The sequence below is a fragment of the Mustela lutreola genome, chromosome 10, assembly GCF_030435805.1.
Source record: "Mustela lutreola isolate mMusLut2 chromosome 10, mMusLut2.pri, whole genome shotgun sequence".
NCBI classification, from domain to species: domain Eukaryota; kingdom Metazoa; phylum Chordata; class Mammalia; order Carnivora; family Mustelidae; genus Mustela; species Mustela lutreola.
The window spans coordinates 80,124,881-80,144,405 of NC_081299.1; the positions used below are offsets into that span (position 1 = coordinate 80,124,881).

At 35.7% G+C, this 19,525-nt stretch overlaps 1 protein-coding gene across 3 annotated transcripts in view; it reads right to left on the minus strand.

The window, feature by feature from the left end:
* ARHGAP29 (Rho GTPase activating protein 29) overlaps nt 1-12,573 on the minus strand; it is a 63,100-nt gene extending 50,527 nt beyond the window's left edge. For 2 of the 3 annotated variants that reach the window (XM_059138475.1, XM_059138473.1), the window contains exons 1-2: nt 12,412-12,573; nt 6,818-7,054 (exon numbers count right to left, since the gene is read on the minus strand). In XM_059138475.1, coding sequence (XP_058994458.1) covers nt 6,818-7,022 — 205 coding nt within the window. In that variant the 5' untranslated portion in view covers nt 7,023-7,054; nt 12,412-12,573. The remainder of the gene's footprint in view (nt 1-6,817; nt 7,055-12,411) is intronic. The other variant, XM_059138474.1, reaches the window with a different exon arrangement.
* Between the last annotated feature and the right edge of the window lie 6,952 nt (nt 12,574-19,525).

Consider the following 19,525-nt stretch of genomic DNA (forward strand, 5'->3'; position numbering starts at 1 on the left):
AACTCCAGTAACCCAATGTTTGCTTGTTTATCTACCATGCCTGTAATATGGTAATCTGAATTTTAATTTATTGTTTTACTCATTTGTGCCATTTATTTTCTGCTTCATTTAGCTTATCAAGTGAAAGCAGATTAGCCAGCTCCACTTTTTGGTTCTCATGCATTAACACAATACCACAGTGTTTATATTGCAAACACTTCATGGAAATGCTTAAGTAAATAAATGAAAAAACCATGGTGTTTTCCTTGCTTTAAAAAAACTGACAATAATTTTTAAAACCACTCTTGTTAATTTAGCTTAACCTCTCTGGGAAAGCAATGAAAACAAGGAGGAAAGTAAGTTTCAGAACTTATCACTAGGAAACTCCCTTTTTTTGCAGTAATGCCTTCTGAATTTACAGGATAAAAGCTAAGTATGAACAGCAGCTTCCTTTATTCAGCCACTTGGGGACTGTAAAAATAATAATAGCTGACATTTTTAAAAACTTACTGTAAGAGCTTTATATATATGAACTCTAGTCTTCACAACATCCCAGTGACGTAGGTACTATTCTCTCCTTCCAACAGATGCAGAAACTGAGGCACTGAGAAGATAAGTAACTTGCTCATGGCGATATACAACTAGCAAGTGTCAGAGTGAGGATTCCATCTTAGTTGTTCTAGCTCTAGATTTTGTGCTCTTAATCACTATGATATGGTAACATGATTAAAGAAGTTACGGTTTAATGACAGGTACTCTGCACTCTCTGATTAAATAGGCTTTACTGTCTAATCAAATATGCCAGTTACTATTATAAATGGTGTTAACGTATTATAAACAATTCCAGACAAGTGAAACAAACAAACAAACAAAAGTAGTCTCCTAAGAGTTGGCACATTATGTCCTAAAGCAGCTACCTGTATTTCATTCTTCATTCTTCAAAGATTCATTTCAAAGTCATAACCTATCTACATTTACCTGAACTCTTCCTAAGTGATATCCATTAGAAATCACTTCTGGAGAGATCTACTTCTAAAAGAACATGGCAGGAGGACATACCTGAGACTAGCAACCCAACCTTCCTAATATTTCACAAAATTTCTGGATATAGAGGATATATATAGAGGATATAGATGATGAAAATTAATTTTCATCAGTGGTAAAATTAACTGTTGAAATTTGTCTGAAATAAATTTGCATATTCTCCTGTATAATCACCTAGGGAAAATTGAGTTAATCAAAAAGACAGGATTTCAATTAAGACTGAAAATTTATGCAGACTTTCCCTCTTACAATAGAACATATTACTTAATGGCATTAGACTTTTTATTTAACTTCTTTTATTTAAAAAAAATTACCTTATAAAGTTAACATACCTCTTCTAACTATAGTTCAGACAAATTAAGGACCTAGACAGAATTCATCAGAAGCTATCATTTATAAGATTCAGTTATGTTTTTACAAAATAAAGTGATACACTCTTAAATCAGAAAGCTTTTTTTTAAATTAGAGAACTTTATCTGCAACTGATGATAAAGTTTTATCTTCCTTTCTAAACTATTTAAAGAACAAAACATAGACAAGGCACCACTATCACAATAGTAAACGTTCATTAAATTCCAGTTTCAAAATAGTATATTAGACAAACTACCAATTTCCCTTCAAATGCATTTTATAACAGCAATGACTACTTCTCCAAGCACTGAGGGGCAGAAAAATTAAGTAATTTTCACTATTCTTTCTAGCCCAATTAAAAAGCCTTGCACCTTTCACATGCCCAAATGTTGAACTTCCTTGAATGGTGTTCTACCAGAAATGAGGCGGTACACTGCAGAGTTTAAGATTATTGTATGAACTAGAAGAACACTTATGAATCTGTTCTTTGGAATTAAGAACACATTATTCCCTAGGGGGACAACCATAAACCTGAAGTGGTATTTAAACAGCACATATGTTAACTACTAGTGTTGTATTTAAACACAGAAGAGTACATGTATAATACAGTGCCTTCAGCATTTTAAAATAAAATGTAAAATCTGGCCCTGTGACTATTCATAATGCATCTTAATGACACTGGATAGAAATCTAAAACTTCAAATTCCACATGTGCTACTTATATAAGACTACAGGGTAACCTCCTCCTGGAAATAAACAGTGGACAGAGAATCAACAAACTCTATCAGCTACTTTACCAAAGCATGAGTTTTCACAGACATCTGATGTCCCACATTAAACTCTTAATTTTTATTTGTAAATAAAAAGAGCAGAGACAAATTGTGTACCTACCTTACTTGTTACCACAGAGCTCTTTGGTAGATACTTATTTTCTCTAATCAGTTCCTTAAAAACTATGGCAACAGGAGCTTCATTGACTCACTTTCACAAATTTCACAAATACCACATTTAAGAAAGTTACCATAAAACCCACATTTACAAAATCCTATAGACTACTGGGAGGCAGATGTCCTCTAAAATGCATTATATGGGGGGCCCTTGGGTGGTTGAGTTGTCCAACTCTTGATTTTGGCTCAGGTCGTGATCTCAGAGTCATAAGATCAAGCCCCAGATGGGGCTCTGCACTCAGCAGGGAGTCTGCTTGAAATTCTCTCTCTCCCTCTCCATCTGCCCCCTGCCCCTACTTGCACTTTCATGCTCTCTCTCCCTTTCACTCTTAAATAAATACATCTTTTTTATATAAAAATGTATTATATACTTGGAAAACAAATATTTAGTTGTCTTCTACAGCTCTGAACTCTTGATATTCATAACGATGTACAATCTCCAACTTCAATCAAATTCTGAATCACAGAATTATGAAACTGGTAGCATCTGGTACAGCACCTCATTCTTAAATCATTAAATGACTGAGGCCATATTCCAAAACTAGTCAGTAGCAGAACAAGGCCTAGAACTTAGATAAAGTGATTCTCTTCATAGTTCTTTCTGCTATCCATTACTACCAATTTCATCAATTTGTATAGCCTGGCTGGAAACTGATCTGTTGGTTCAAATCAAAGGATAGCATTAAAGCTATGCACTCCAAAGACAAAGGGATTCTAAAAAGACCCCAAGAGTACCTATTTCTAATTAACATTTTGTTAAATTTGCTCCAGTAACAACTATTTCTAGGTTTCTTTAAGTGCTATAGAAATAAACAAATGTTTATAGCTCAAGAATTCATCTCAGTAGTCTTGAGACTGATAAAGGCCAAATGTCTATGCCAGCACTGTCCAACAGAAATTTCTGCAATGATGTAAATATTTATACCTTCACTGTTCAAAATGGTAGCCACTAGCCACATAAGGCTAATAAGAACTTGAAATGTGGGTACTACAACTGAATAAATAAATTTTTTATTTAAATTTTTATTTAAATTTTATTTGAATTTTTTTATTTAAAATAAAAAGTTATTTTTTTATTAGCCACATGTCTAGAGGTTACCATATTGGATACTGCAGGTCTACATAGTCCCCATCAAAAACAGAACTGGCTGATGAACTAATGAAGACGGAATGGTATTTTTTTAAAGTACCTGCCATGTGAAGCAGTTGAGATAGCATGGAAAGAACACACACCATTCTGCATTTATGACCTCTGGATTCCAAAAGAAATCACTATATATCAGCAATAAGAGGTTGATGAAATCATACAATCTATGTTATACATACAACTCATCTGTGAAATGGGGCTAAAACTACCGGTCTTTGTGGGTACTCTGATTAAACGGTGTTTGTATGTAAAAGCACTTTATAAAATGCAAAGCACCATATATAATTACGTATCATTCCTATAACAAGTTTCAAGGAAAGGAAAATGTGGCTATAAATCAATCATAAAGCTATTAATCTACGTGTAGCCTCAGAAATATGATTGAACACCTGAAGCAAGGGTCAAGTGATTTTTGCACATCATTGCCTCATGAAAGGTAACATATACAAAGAAAACGGTATTCAGATTATACCAAAAGGTTATTTAACTGTATACCTACACTCTTTATTTTTAAAAGCTAACTTTTTAGCTTTTTAACAGCCAGCTGACATGGTAATGAACAATGCCAGAAATCTGGCATCTTTCCTCTTAAGGAAGCAAAAGACAAAATATTGGCAAGGCCACTGAAAAGTCTCCCTCACTCCAAAAGAAAAACAGTGAAACAGCTTTTTTCTTTCTGGCCAGTTTATGAGTAGGGTGGTAGTAAACAACAGCAGAAGTTCTCAATACCCAGAAAACAAAAGTATGGCCTACGTCTAGTCTATAGGAACATATATAACAATACCATCTCAAATAATTACAGAATTTTAAGCTTTTTACCTGCTTTCCTGAAGATTTTTTCTTGTGTGATTCTTGTAATAAAATTATTATGAGGAATAGTCTGATATTCTAACTAGCAGAAAATCATGATCAAAATTAAACATAAGCATATTACTTATAGTATTATTTATAATGAGGTTAATTAGAAACAAAAAAATTTCTATCAACTCAAAATTAGTGTCAGATTTTAATAATAATGATCTGAAGATAGAAAACAAATTCTTGTTACATCCAAGATTTGAGATAGCATACATATATCCTTTTAACTCTGATTGAAGAACCAAACATTAAAATCAATCCAAAGGTAAATAATGAAAATTCTCTGGCCATGGCTTTCTAATGAGAGTTGGTTATCCAAAAGTTTTTAGATTTTTTAAATTAATTTACCAGTCATAAATGGCAAACTTTTTTACTATCAGCAATAAAATCAAGAATTTAAATTTTGAAGTACTGGTTTCCTTATTAAAAAGGACAATATCTTGAGGTGCCTGGGTGGCTCAGTTGGTTAAGTGTCTGACTCTTGATTTTGGCTCAGGTCGTGATCTCAGGATCTTGAGATTGAGCCCTGAGTGGTGCTCTGGGCTCAGTGGGGAGTCTGCTTGAGACTCTGTCTCCCTCTCCCTCTGTCTTCCCCTACCCTGGGGAAAATTCAAATACCAGAGAGCATGCTCGCTCTCTCTCTCTCAAATAAATAAATCTTTTTTTTTTTTTTAAGGGATAAGATCTTTATAAATTTTTAATAATAAATTTTCATGAAAACTAGATTTCCATATGCATACTTTTATCTTAAGGGGCAGTCTCCTTTAGCCATCTTACTTAGAAATTTTCTCTTTTCTCAATTAGAATCAGCTTTCAATTCTCTCCTAGTCTCTGAATTATCTATTCACAAATTAAAATTCACTTAAAAAAACTGAAGATAAAGAGTTGTCCCACTTATTTTAAATTATCATCATTTAAAATCTGTGAGACAAGGGATAAATATGCAAGATCAGGATTTAAACGATGTTAATCTCCTGAGGAAAACAAAAACAAAAATCTTAACTAAAAATTTTATTTGTATTAATGAACACTTAAATTGATAATTAAAGAAAACTGGATTTTACCCTAAATTGAGGTAAATGATTTGTCAACCAAGGCATCATTTTAAATTTTACTTTCAAAATTAACCCAGTTAATGAACTTACACCAAAAAGAATGACCTTTACTGTATGTAAATTTAAAAACAAATTTAAAACAATTAACCCAGTTAAGAAAAGGGTTTATTTAAAACTATGCTTCTTTAAATAAATGGCAGATGGTATCATTTTGTTAAGAAATTTATTCCCAGTATAATGCTTAATATATTTAGAATACCTTCCCACAAGAAAAAGAAAACTTTATTACCATTTAATCAACCATAACTAAATTTCAAAATCAAGCTATTAAAATGAACAGGTGTATAGGTAACTTTTTAAAAATAATATTATATATAGTCTCAAAAACATGATTTATGTGATTGTTTTAAAGAAAATTCAAATACCAAAATTTTAAGGCTATAATTCAAGTCCAGTTGTTTTGGGCATTTCAAATCGAAAAGCAGGTTAGAAGTAAACTCTTAAAAGCAGCATTTAGTATAAGATATGATTTTAGTCTCCTTTCTAGAACATGTATCAGAAAATAAATATTTATCTTATACACAGAGAAAATATTTATTAAACTCTCATGTGTACGAAGACAAAAGAGGTCTTATATAAATAAAACTAGCAATATTCATTTTCTACATCCAGACCTACCATTATGAATATGGAAACGAACTACTATTTATCACAAAAGGATAGGGGCTGTATCTTTCTTATCACTACCATCAAATCTGAACATAAAACAGGTATTAAAAGTTAAAAACCTTAGGGACTAAAATCAACTTGGGGAACACAGATGTCTGTAGTTCTTTACTTTAAGAGAATAAAGTTTGCTCCGTTACCTATTTCTAACTAAACAGAGAATAAATTCTGTGATTATCACTTAATTGAAGAATAGGTTATATAACAGCAAAACAGAATTAAGTGTGACTTTTGAGAAAAAAAAAATTTCACTCAAATGCAGTGATTCTAGATTAAGTTTTAGGAACAATGTAGAAAACTGAATCAAGGCAGAAGGATCAAAAATATAAATAATAAACATTAGTCTGCTTCTTAAAGAATAATCAAGGCACTGCATTACCATTAACAAGAACGTTAAAATTCCAACAATCTAAAATTTTTTCATGTCAAATAGGCCTAACTACTAAGAACCAAAGACTGAGTTTTGTTTTTTGTATGCTTATTCCCTCACACTTACCAAAGTTTCTATTATGTATTGTACTGTATCTGATAATAAAATAGCTTGCACCATAACATCAAACATCAAACATTTTGGGGGGAAAAGGTCATAAAGTAACTAAAGCAGAATACCCTGTTCCTACCACTGTGTACGTGTTTATCTGCAGCTAGGCTGGCATTTAAAATTTAACAAACTATCCAGTAAGAATGTTAAAAGAAAATCGTTGACAAACCTGAAAGAATAGCTTCTTTCAAATATAGTAACATATGCGAGAACTTCCTGATATCATTCACCAACTCCTTGATGTAATCCGGATCAAAAATGGAATTGGAATTTATGGACTTGAGCCCCATTTCAGGAGTTGTAACATCTGTGGAGAGTTGGCCAGATGACAAAATACGTTTTTTCTTTGTCTTTTTCTGTTTGTGAGCAATCATCCTTCCACAGAACAGTCAGAAAAACTGAAATCCTTAAGTGGAAGGGAGAAAAAACAAGAGAAAAACACAAATACCACATCAAACAGAGGAAACATCAGACTAGGTTTCCACAAACACCCCACAGCCCACCTCAGTATTTTATTAACAACAAACACGGTCCTACCAATTTATTTATTAAATGCCAGTCATCTTGACAATTCTATAATAGGCAAACTACTAGTCTCTTCATTTCACAAATAAGCAACCTAAGCTTTGGGGGTTAAATCATTTGTCTAAGCTCTCTGCTAAAAGATGATGAACTGGTACTTAAAACCCAGATCTGTCTAGTTGCCAAAATCCATTCTCTTAATTAATAACTTCCTCTTAACTCCTAGGGTACAGAATTCTTTTAATTATAAGTCGTTCTGAAAAGTCACTTGGCAGAACATACTCTAACTCCATGACATCAGCTTCAAAAATAAAGACGCAATATGAGCTCCAACAAAAGAAAAGACCTATTTTCAAAATCCCCTCTATCATTTACAATGTCTGTCCTGACAAGCTGTTACATCACTTCATTTTGGTATGCTCATTTATAAAATAGGAATACCATTCTGACAATACCTACTTTATGAGATTATTGTAAACATTAAGAGACAGAAATATAGAAGTGTCTAACACATAAAAGTTCAATTACAGTTAGTTCTTAATAATAATGCATACATACACACACATGCATACACATCCCAGGTTATCAAGTTTCAGCAAAAATAATTTTCTGTTGAAAAGAAGTTCTAAAGGTGCCTACAAATCTGATATATCCTGATTGCATGAACAAATAAATGTATGAATATCAGAGCAATATTTTCAGTAATTTAAAGATGGTATAGTAAAAATACTATCTTTTGAAATGAGAAAGGTTTAAACTTAATTTCTGGTTCAATACTTTCTAAATGTGTGACCTGTATAATTTTGCTTACAGGCTGTGTGAGAATTAAAAGGGGACAGAAAATTAAAAGACTTCACAATGAAAACATTTAATCCTGGCACACAGTTGAAACTCAGAAAATCTTAGTTTGTTTCTGCTTCATCCATTTTACCCTTCCAGAACTGAAAGTCCTAATTTTGTCTGCATTTCTTGAATCAAAAAGGAAATTACTGGAGGAATTAAGTTAGCACAACACTTAAACATTTTTCAAATATTTCATCTTCAATATTTTGATACTTTCTAATGGTAGAATTACTAAGAACTGTGAAACTTACAGTAGGAGGTTTTACATAATATTCACTTCCAGGTCACGTGTAAGATATATTATTGTATCATTTATTCTTTCCTATACCTCACCCAACTCTCTAGATTTTTTTCACTTCCTAATCTACAGTATCTTTAATCTATCTACTTCTGCCTGTACTACCACACTAGGTGAATTACCACCATTTCTTATATGAGCTATTGGAACTGATTTTCTAATGATCTCTCCACATCCATTCTTATCCTATTCCAAATGTAGCGAGTACACTTTTCAGAACATGAATCCCAACATGTCATTTCTCTGCTCAAAACCCCTCCAGAGGACAAGTGAGAATCTACTGAGAACTCTAAGGCACAACATGAGAAGGGGCCCCTACTTACCTCTGCAATGTCATCTGGAGCCATAATTCCTACTGGACACTCTCAACATTCCTGCCACACACACTCCCTCCTCATTTTCCAACAGTATTTGTTTACTATGCCCCACAGTAGGAAATAATTTCACATCATGAGACAGTATACACATTAAGTATGTTATGATTTTGTGTGGTTGTGTGCTGGAAAGCATAAAACAGATTCTGGCTAAGGAAACAGGTGATAAACCAGATGTTTTCTATCCTATACCATTTCATTTTTTAAAATGCGGCTTGCAGCCCATCAGAATGGTTTCATACTTGTAATGGGTCATGGACCTACAACTAGAAAAACAGACTATTTGATTCAGGGTCCTGTCTATATACAGTTCCACTTGCCTGGACTACTCCTTCCCCTTTGTTTACTAATTCTGACCTCAACTCAAAGATTACTTCCTCAAAGAAATCTTCCTGGACCATCATGCCCCTGTAACAACTAACATCAAACTAGAACAGAATCTCCTGCTAGATGCATTACAGCATCTTATACTTTTCATCAATGCACTTTTCAAAGTTCAAATAGATGATTCATGTTTTCCTATCTAGATTATAATCCCAAGGAAATCAAGACCATGTCAGTTTGCTAACCATGTGTTCCCTGCTACAGCACAGTGCTTGGCACATAAGGGAAGAACTACTCAAAACTATTTGCAGAGTAAATGAATCTGCAGAATGAACACTGAACTTACAAGGTTGTAAAGTTGCAATTAATGTTTACAGAAACAAAAAAGGTTAACTTTGGATTGTTGCTCTGTTTTAAATGGAAAATATATATGGGTTTTCAAGAAATCTGTCTATAAAACAATATAAAAGAAGAAAAAGAAAAAAAACAAGTCTATAAAGCTGATAAAGGCAAGACTGCATAAAACTGGAATCAAAGTTGGATTTCTGTTCTTGTTTCTCTACTTCTGACAAGGCTTCTCTACTTCTCCAATAGCTTTCAGTGCTGCTTTATTAAATATTTTTGTTAATCTCAAATTATTTCTGAAAATGTAATTTCTACCTTTAAGCTAGTTCCAAACCTATCTAACATTAATCCTTAAATATGTAGATAATTTCTAAAATGAGCCCAGGACAATTTTTTAGTACAATTATTATACCTAAGTCTCCCCACCAACAATAAAAACAAAACACTCAACTTATTTGGGCAGTTCTTTTACAAATCACTCATTGAGAAGACTATTCCTAACTTAACACTTTTGTAGCTTACTTAATTAAAGTCACTCTGATTAATTGTGACAGCTTTTAGTTTAGTAAATTAGATCACTGGTCACTGTCACTGGAAAAAAGATGGTTATTAAAAATGTGTATCATAAGTTTCAAATAAAACAATTCACTTATCTAAGCAATTCACCTATTTTACCATCTTCATAATGTCAAATTAGTAACCCAAAGTTGTAAAAAGTATTTCAAAAATGCCTAAACATTTTTACTCAAGAGTAAGAAAATCTATAAGCAAACAAAACGTGAACGGGGGGCGGGGGGAGGAGGAACTAGAAAGGATTATACTCTATCTCTAGTCTGCATTATTGTGAGTAATGTACTAACTTTGTTATATATACTTAACTATTTTTCCTACTGGAAATGAAAAAAGGAAACACGACAGTTGAAAAAAATTTTTAAATAACAGAATTAATCCAAGTTTTCAAAAAACTGAACTATAATAGAGGAAAATTTGGAGGATATACACTTTCCCAGATCATCCACACTACCTTCCTGTGTCCCAAAATGAATATCCTCTAGTTGGTATTAATGTAAAATGTAGTTACTAACATATTGCAACCGGCAATTTAATTAAATGAGGTAATAATATGGAAAGCACTTAACATTGTGCCTGGTTCATTATGAAAACTCAGTAACTTAACCATTATTATTAGCTGTGCTTTACTGTGAGAGATTGTTTTTTGTTAAATACACGTAGGTAATGAACAAGATTTGGCTACACCACAATATATCTGTAGATTGTGAGCAAGAAATACAGCACTGGAAACAATTCCAGAAACTTGGCTGACTTCATCTAAACCTACTAAATGGCTTCCAAGTGAAGTTTGAACCATGCAAACAGACCATTGAGCAAAATATTTGTGAAACTCTCCAAAATCTCATGCATCTCTTCCAACTCCAAACCATCAACATTAAAAATGTGTTTTATCCACTTGGCAAAGAACTTTGTAGGTAAAAGAATATTACTACACAAAACTACTTTCTCTATATGTTTTTAATTCTAAGTAATATGTGCATTAGAAATGTGAACACTAACTTCCCAATACTCTGTAATGTGACTCTCCCAAGACTTGAGCAGCCTGTCTTAATCAAACGTCCCATGCTGCATGCATATCCTCCCCCAAACACATCATTATATAAGTACTTTCATTTTAGGCACTGGGCTAATTAAAGTTTTTAAAACTGCCCCAGATATCTACTTAATAGTTCCCATCTAACTATTCCTACCTCAAGAAAAACTGCCAGATATTTCAGAATTCTATTTCAGCACAATTTCTGATTTGGTAAGAATCTACTTAAAGACGCTTTTAAAAAATCAGAAAAATTAATCCTGGAGGTCTTTGATTATAGTTTTGTAAAGCTCTCCCTACAAAAACAGCATACGGGCAAGTCAAAAAGTTTTATCAATAAAATGCAAATAATTGTAATTTCTAAAGAAAGGCACGCAGTGCACATACACTTCATTCCTGTGCACTTAGAACCTAGCACGTTTAAAAAAGAGGAAGCTGCCCAACCTCCCACGCCTCCAGAATGTCTAGCATTCCTGGCAGGCAGGGCTCTCTCTTGACCAGCCAAAACTACCCCATGCCAAAGAGCACGCTCCCCATCCCCGTATTTAAATACCGAGTAGGGAAACGGAGCAACCAAAAAGGGCAGCGTACATGGATAGTGCCAGAGGAGTGATGCGGTCACCAAGACAGGTGGAAAAAGGGGAACGGGCGCCCAGCTAACAGTCCTACCGCCCCCCACAAAGGGTGCGAGGCCAATTCCTTCTTGCCAAAGAGAGTAGAATAAGATTAACATGGAGACAAGGGGCTCAGTCACTAGGGTTCTTGAGCTCACCCGTTAAAAGGAAATCTAACAGTCAAGCCCCAAACACATCCACAACGGAATTGGGAAAACCAGTGACACTGAGGCCTCGGAACGAAAGAGCTCCTGCTCAGCCCAAAAGAGAGAGGCGAGGAGAACAACGCACCACGGATATTCTAAAACGTCTCCGGAATGGAACCCAGCTGAAGTGAGACTGTAGTCAGGACAGGTGGGAGTGGGGCGGGTCAGAGCTAAGACTGGACTCGCTAGCGGTCAGGAGCACACAAGAGCCTCAGTTTAAACCCGAACTCTGACAATTACTAGCCCGTGTGCTCCAGCAGGCTAACCTCATCTTCCCCGTGTAAAAAATAACTTAAATAATCACGGACCTGTTGCGAGGGTTAAAGAAGTTAAAATGTGGAGCAGTCTTAGAACAGTACGTGGACGATGGGACTTGTTACTTGTTTGCTTTAATTTTAATCGTCATCTGTTTTGGGCAGGCGCTCGCGGCCGCCAGGCGCGCCGTTCGCACCGTCAGACCCCTTCCGGACGACCACGAGCACCGAGGCCAGGAGCCCGACCCCCAGCGCAGCCCGCCGCCGCCCCGGCTCGGGGTCGCCGCCTGGGCCACCCACACCCTAGACCGCAACCCGCCCGCCGCACCGCGGACCACCCCAGCCCCGAGCCCCAGCCGCCGCAGCCCCACACTCACCGCGGCGCTCCATCCTGCGTCCCGGACGCGGACGCCCGCCCAACACTCACGGCCGCCGCCGCCTCCGCCGAGGGCTGGAGCTCGCCGCCCCCATCCCCCACGACCCGCGGACGCCCGGCCAAGCCGCCACCGCCACCACCGCCGCCGCCCCAGCAGCTTCGGCCACCACCGCGCCGCCCCGTTTCCTCCGCCCCCCGGCCTCGCACCTCCCGCCCGGCCGCGGCTCGCCCCCTGGGGCCCAGCCCATTGGCCCGCGCGCCCGAGCGGGGCGGGGCTCCGGCGTCAGGCCGCAGGTGGGGGCGGCTGCCGGCTCCAACACGCGGAGCGCGGGTTGTCAGAGGCACTCCAGCGGGCAGGCTGTCCCCAACATTGCAGGACGTGTTAGCCACAGTGTGGGGCTCGAGGCACGACGGGCGGAGCGAACCTCAGGCACGAGTCACCTGATGACTTCATCTGGCTAACAGGAGTTTCTCAAATGAGCAATCTACATTTCTTATAAGGTACTTCTTTTGATCACCTGTTCCTCCCTCATCAAGGCCTTTAAGAAAACAAAAACAAAAACAAGACCTCATACCGGCAAAGTGTAACACAGGCCTGGCTCAGCTTCCCTCTGTAGCGGGTAGTATTTCCCACTTAGACCTATATTACTTTCTTAAGCTTCTCTCTCAAAACTCACTCAGAATGAGAAAAATGTCTGAGAAGGATGGAACAATTAAGGAAAGCATCAGGGGCCCAAAGCACGTAAGCCTCCATATCATACACACTGGAACAAGCAATGCCCTTTGTGTCTGTGTTGGAACACTGAGAAAAACCTGATGGAGAAACAGAGGGCACATGGGGCAGGAGACTGTGGGTAATGGTGAAGACAGAAAAATTATCACCATGGGAGAAAGCAGAAAAAGACATAGGAGAGTGTGAAGAGGAAAAGGAGAAAGGGAATAGGGGTGCAGACATAGCAGGAGGCAAAATCAAGGAAGGCAGAAAAAGGTGATGACAGAGAAAACAGGAATGAGAAATAAAAGAGAGAAGGGAGACACTACCTACTTACAGAAAAAAAATAATGAGCCTGATAAAGCCAACAAGTAGTGAGAAAAGGAGAAACTAATTGACAAAGAGAAGAAGAACATCTTTGAATCCTTACATGAAAAACAATGTTAGTGAAATAAAACAAATGTGGTCCCTCAGATGCTACTTGGGAAAGATAAATATGAAAATGCTCAGCTACTTGGCTACTTTAGCTGCAAACTGGATTTTTCAAACTCAACCTATACACATTTACCCCTTCAAACCCCAAAAACAACAGTACCAAGGACATGTCACAGATACTCAGGAAATGTCAAAACCAAACTATCCTTCTAAGCATACCTAAAAAGAAAAATGCACCATCGCAGAAGCTGATGCCTTACACAGAAACAAACTAGTAAGAGGAGAGGTCAGGAGTACCCAGGCCAAAAGGGGACTGAATGAAGCAGCGCAACCCTGATTAAATCATAAGACTTTGAGGAAGAAATGTGAGGTACCCATGCAACCTCAAACATCCCCTTACATCCATTTTAAATGATATAAATTACTTTGTGCTATCTTAACTACCATTCCCTTAATAAGGAATATTGTGTTCCTTGTTGAGGTGGAGCTTGCAATGTCACAGACAATGTCTTGAATAAGGTCCTGTTGGGAAGAAAGGGTATGTGGGGATAAGGTAGTAGGATGATAGAAACAGTAAGGAGCACACAGGAGGGAGGGAGAGAAAAAATGGAGAAAGAGAGTCCAAGACGTGAGAAGGTGAGAAGCAATTGTGGAGAAGAGAGAAAGGCAGAGAGAAAAAGATGCAGAGACAAGTGCAGGCAAAAATAAGATGAGACAGTAAAGAGAAGAGAGATAAAAAGTGATAGGGAGAAAGAGATTGAGACTACCCACTGACAGAGAAAGGGAAGAAGGACACCTCTCACAGTTCTAAGGAAGTGAAGTCAGTCAGACCCCTATGTTGTTACATGAAAAAAGAAAAATATAAGAACCCCAGGCTCCCTGATTACTGAACTCTAAAATTATTTTTGCAGACTTAATTTTTAAAAACATATCCATTAAATCTTAAACATAACCATACCAAGTTCAAAAGCACTAGAAATGGTGAAGATACCTAACATCTTCAAACTCCACTGGAGGAGAATGATACTCCATGGACACTCACCATGGAAACCACTGATGACTAAACTAAAGGACATCAATGGGGAAAGAGGAAAGAATTCTCAAGGCCAATAAGGGTAGGCGCAGGGCAATCCTCAGGGCACTTGCAAGAGGAAAGTCTGCTCCTCAGATCTGTTCTGGGTTAATCTCAAGTCCTTCCCACCAGATCTACCTCTATACCATCTCAAAACATAACTATCATGCATAGAACCTGACAGAGGGTGGGTCTTCAATGAATGTTAGTTAAACTATAAGTAAGGTTATCTGAGGGAAATTTTTGAGAAGTCTCTCAATCTCAATCCTTAATTACATTTTTAAAAAATACATGAATTACCTTTCATCTTCTCCATGCTTGTTCCTTAGTAAGGAGGATAATGACATTTGGAAACATTTGAAAAAATGGTAGTTCACCTTAAAATTAAAAGGGTTATGTTATTAATTCTCCCAACTTGCATTTTGTTTTAAGTAATTTTATATCACATAAATAATATCTTTCTGGAAGTTCAGAATTCTTAGTTTATAATTAAATTGTAAAATGCTACCAAAAAGAAAAAAAAAATTAACCCATCTGTGTATCTATTGTAGAAGTCCAACATCTTAAAATATTCAATGAGTTGCAGAAAAAAATTTATGAAAGCAATATATAATTGAAAATGAACTGTTTTTTACCAATTTACATTATCCTCATTATTTTTTCCTTCTGAAACAGAAACTAACACCCCCTATAATGTTGCTCTTGAGTCAACTGTTCTATAAAGCCTCCAACTGCTTGTTAAAAATCTTTTTCATGTATTCTCTGCAGTGTTAACTAGCCAACATTGTTATTTTTGCTAGGTAGATACCTTCATATTCTTGAAATTGTTTCTGAGGTTTAGGTAGGCTACTTTCCATAACAGAACATGGATCTAAAAACATTCTAAAATTTCTGTAGATATTTTTGGTTGTCACAACTGGGGAGGGGGTTGTACTGACATCTAGTGGGTAGAGGACAGAGATGCTGCTAAAACATCCTACTTGCACAGGAGAGCACCTCCCCCCCTCCGCCCCCCCCCCCCCCCCCCCGCAACTAAGCCTAAACACCACCATTCCTAGCAGAGTTATCAGGCCCAAATAGTGTCAAGTTTAAGAAATAAAGTCAAAGTTGAGAAATTCTGCTCTAGGCCTAAATACTACTTTCTAAGCAATATATAAACATGCTAAATTATATCACAGGATGCACCCAGCAAAATCTAGACTGTGGGTCATTTTGTAGAGCAAATAACACAATTTTTTAAATAAATTCCAAGGAAAAAGAAAAAAATCTTTAGATTAAAAAAGCCTTAAATTTTTAGATACATCAAGCACAGAAATGAGCCCAGACTTGCCCTTCCACTATATTCTTTTCAGAACTGGACTACAGACAGCATAGAACTATGATCCTTGAGGTATGGGATCACACAAACAAATGAAGTAGGCTTTCAACTGCCCCAACCTTCTGCCTGGAGGCACATTCTAGACCATGGCACAGGAAGTAGAAAGACAAGCAAAGCAGACTAGGGCAGCTGGAATCTGCAGGACAAAGTACCAAAGAGGAAGGAGGTAGGCAAAGGATGATCTCCAGAAATTTGCACAGGCAATTCCTTAATTCTCTTGCTGAATACAAAGCCACAAATGTGTGGAAGAAATCCCACCAGGGATAGGCAAAGAATTTCCAGAGAATTGTAACTGAACAATTCCCAGGGCTCCCACAGGGCTGAAAGACTTCAGAGTTTTCATCAGCCAGAGTTGAGAGACCTGATGAACACTGAAGAATTAGTCCCAAAACAGCATGTGTTATTAGCATATCTAAGTCAGACCTAACAAATATGGTATTCTGGCTTCACCCCAAAGAAGCTTTAGAAGAATCTTTAAATCCTATGAACTTAAAAAATTCATATTTAAAACAAAAGTAATAATGATGTGTTGTGTCATTCACAACATATACAGAAGTAAAATATATGACAATAGCACACAGGAGGGAAATGAAACTATACAATAAGTTTCGTAAATTATATAAAATAGCATAATATTGTTTGAAGGTGTTTATCATAAGAAGAAAAAATAATAAGAGGAAGCTAAAAATGTATGTTAAAACCCTTATATATACACTTAGGAAGCCAACAGAGAACATAAGTGGAATTTTAAAGAAATAATCCAAAAGAAGGCAGGACAAGAATAAAAATAGAGGAAAAAAAAACAAACAGATGAGACAGATTAAAAACAAAAAGTGAGAGGATAAACCTAAGCCCAATCATAGCAATAATTACACTAAATATAAATACTCTAAACAGCCCTATAAAAAGGCAGAGATTATAAAAATGAATAGAAAAATAAAAATCAACCACATACTGCCTATAAGAAATAGACTTGAAATAAATTGAAAGCAAAACAACAGAAAAAGATATATCATGCAAATCAAAAGAAAGAAGTAACTCTATTATAGTGGAAAAGGAGTTTTACCAAGGATAGAATATCATAATGATAAAGAATCAATTAGTCATAAAGACATAATCCTACAAATTTTTGCACCTAAAAAAATCAATTAATCATAAAGACATAATCCTACAAATTTCTGCAACTAAAAAGAGCTCCAGAATACATGAGGCAAAACTGACAGAAATGTGGGGAAAAACAGAAATCCCATTGATAGTTAAGATTTCAACATTCCTCTTTCATAAACTGATAGACAATCTGTAAGGATATATAAAGTTGAACAATACTATCAACCAACTTGACCTGATAGACATAAATAACCACCCAACAACAGCAGGGTATATGTTCTATTCAAATGCACATAAAATATTCACTAAGTCAGACCATACATGGGACCATTTGACAAGTCCCAATAAATTTAAGGGGACTGAAATCATATAGGTCATATTCTCTGACCCAAACAAAATTAAATTTGGAATTAATAACAGTAAATAATAGGGATATCCCCAAATAATTGGAAATTATAAAATATACTTTTAGATAATATTTTGAACTGAATGAAAATGAGAACATAGCATTTCAAACTGTGTAAGTTACATATTAAAGGCAGTGATTAGATAAATATGCAGTGGTTAGATGCTTTTAAAAATAAAATTTCTAAAATCAATGATCTAAACTTCCACTTTAAGAAGCTATAAAGTAAAAAGCAAACTAAACCCACATTAAGTAAAAGAAAGGAATATTGGTAAGAGTAGAAATCTATCGAAAACAGACAAGAGAGAAAAAGCAATGTAACTAAAAATTGAAAAGAGCAAGTAAACAGATAAATATCTAGCTAGACTAATTAAAAAATAAAGGGAGAAAATGCAAATTACTAAAATCATGAGTGAAAGAAGAACTATGAGTACAAACCCTAAAGATATTAAAAGGGTAATAGGAATGTTACAAAAATTTGCCAGTTCAACAACTCAGATGAAATGGGAAAATTCCTAGAAAGACACAAATAACCAAATCTAACAAAAGAAACAGAAAATCTGAATAGCCTCACATGTATTAAAGAAATTGAATTCATAATTTAAAATGTCTACAAAGAAAACTGCAGACCCAGATGAGCTTAATAATGATGAAATCTATTGAACAGTTAAAATAATCCCAGAAAAACTCTCAGAAAATAGAGGAGACACAGAAGGAGGCAGAAACACTTCCCAACTCATTCTGTGAGATCAACATTACCCTGATAACAAAGACATTACAAGAAAACTTCAGGCCAAATTTGTTAACACGGTGTTAGTAAGTCAAATCAAATACATAAAAAAAGGATAATACATTTTAACCAGGAATGCAAGCTTATTTTAATATTCAATAGAGGAAAACCATCTGCTAAAATTCCACATCTATTCATGATTAAAGCAGTCAGCACAGAAAATAATTTCAGATGCCTGATAAAAGGCATCTACAAAAAATCTACAGCTAACACTGTGATGAAGGACCATGTTTTCCTCTTAAGGATTCATATTGTTACTGAAGGTATCTGCCAGTACAATAGAACAAGACAAAAATGAAACACATTCAGATTGAAAAGGAAAAAGTAAAACATTTTATTCTAAGTTGACATGTTTGTTTACCTAGAAAATTCTAAGGAACCTATAAATAAGCTACTACAACTCATGAATTAATATTACAAGGTCACAGAAGATAAAGTCAATATACCTCAATTTTATTTCTATATACTAGCAACAAACAATTGGACAATAAAATTTTAGAAACTAATAGCATTTACAGTAACATCAAAAAACAAGATTTTTTAGGAATAAATTTAATAAAACACATCCAAGATCCAAAATTTAAAACTATAAAACACTAATGCAAGAAATTAAAGAAGTGAATAAATCAACAAGAATACCATGTTCATGGATTGGAAGACTCAATAATGTTAAAACTTTTATTTCTCTCAAATTGATATATACTTTGAAGCAAACCCAAACAATAATCCTCCTGGCTTTTTTATAGAAATTGACAGGCTGGGTCTAACATGTATATGATTACATAAAAGAACTGGAACAGCCAGAACGATATTGAAAAAGTACAAAGTTTGAGGACTTACACTGCCTGAATTCAAGACTTAACTACAGAGCTACAGTAGTCAAAATAGCATGACACTGATATAGAGACACACATCAACAGAATAGAGTCCAGAAAAAGAACTACATATATACAGTCAATTGATTTTCAAGAGGTATCAAAGTATTCAATGGGAGAAAAGATAGTCTCTTCAATAAATGATACTGAAATAACTTGATATCTATATGAGAAACAAATGATCCTGGGTGCTTAAGTTACAGCATACCTTAAATTAAACTCAACATGTATCAGAGACCTAAACATATAACCTAAGTCTATCAGCCTTTTAAATTTAGTATTCAGAGAGGGCAGCTGCCTGTTTTTATAATAAAAGTTTTGGGGGGAACACGGTCATTTC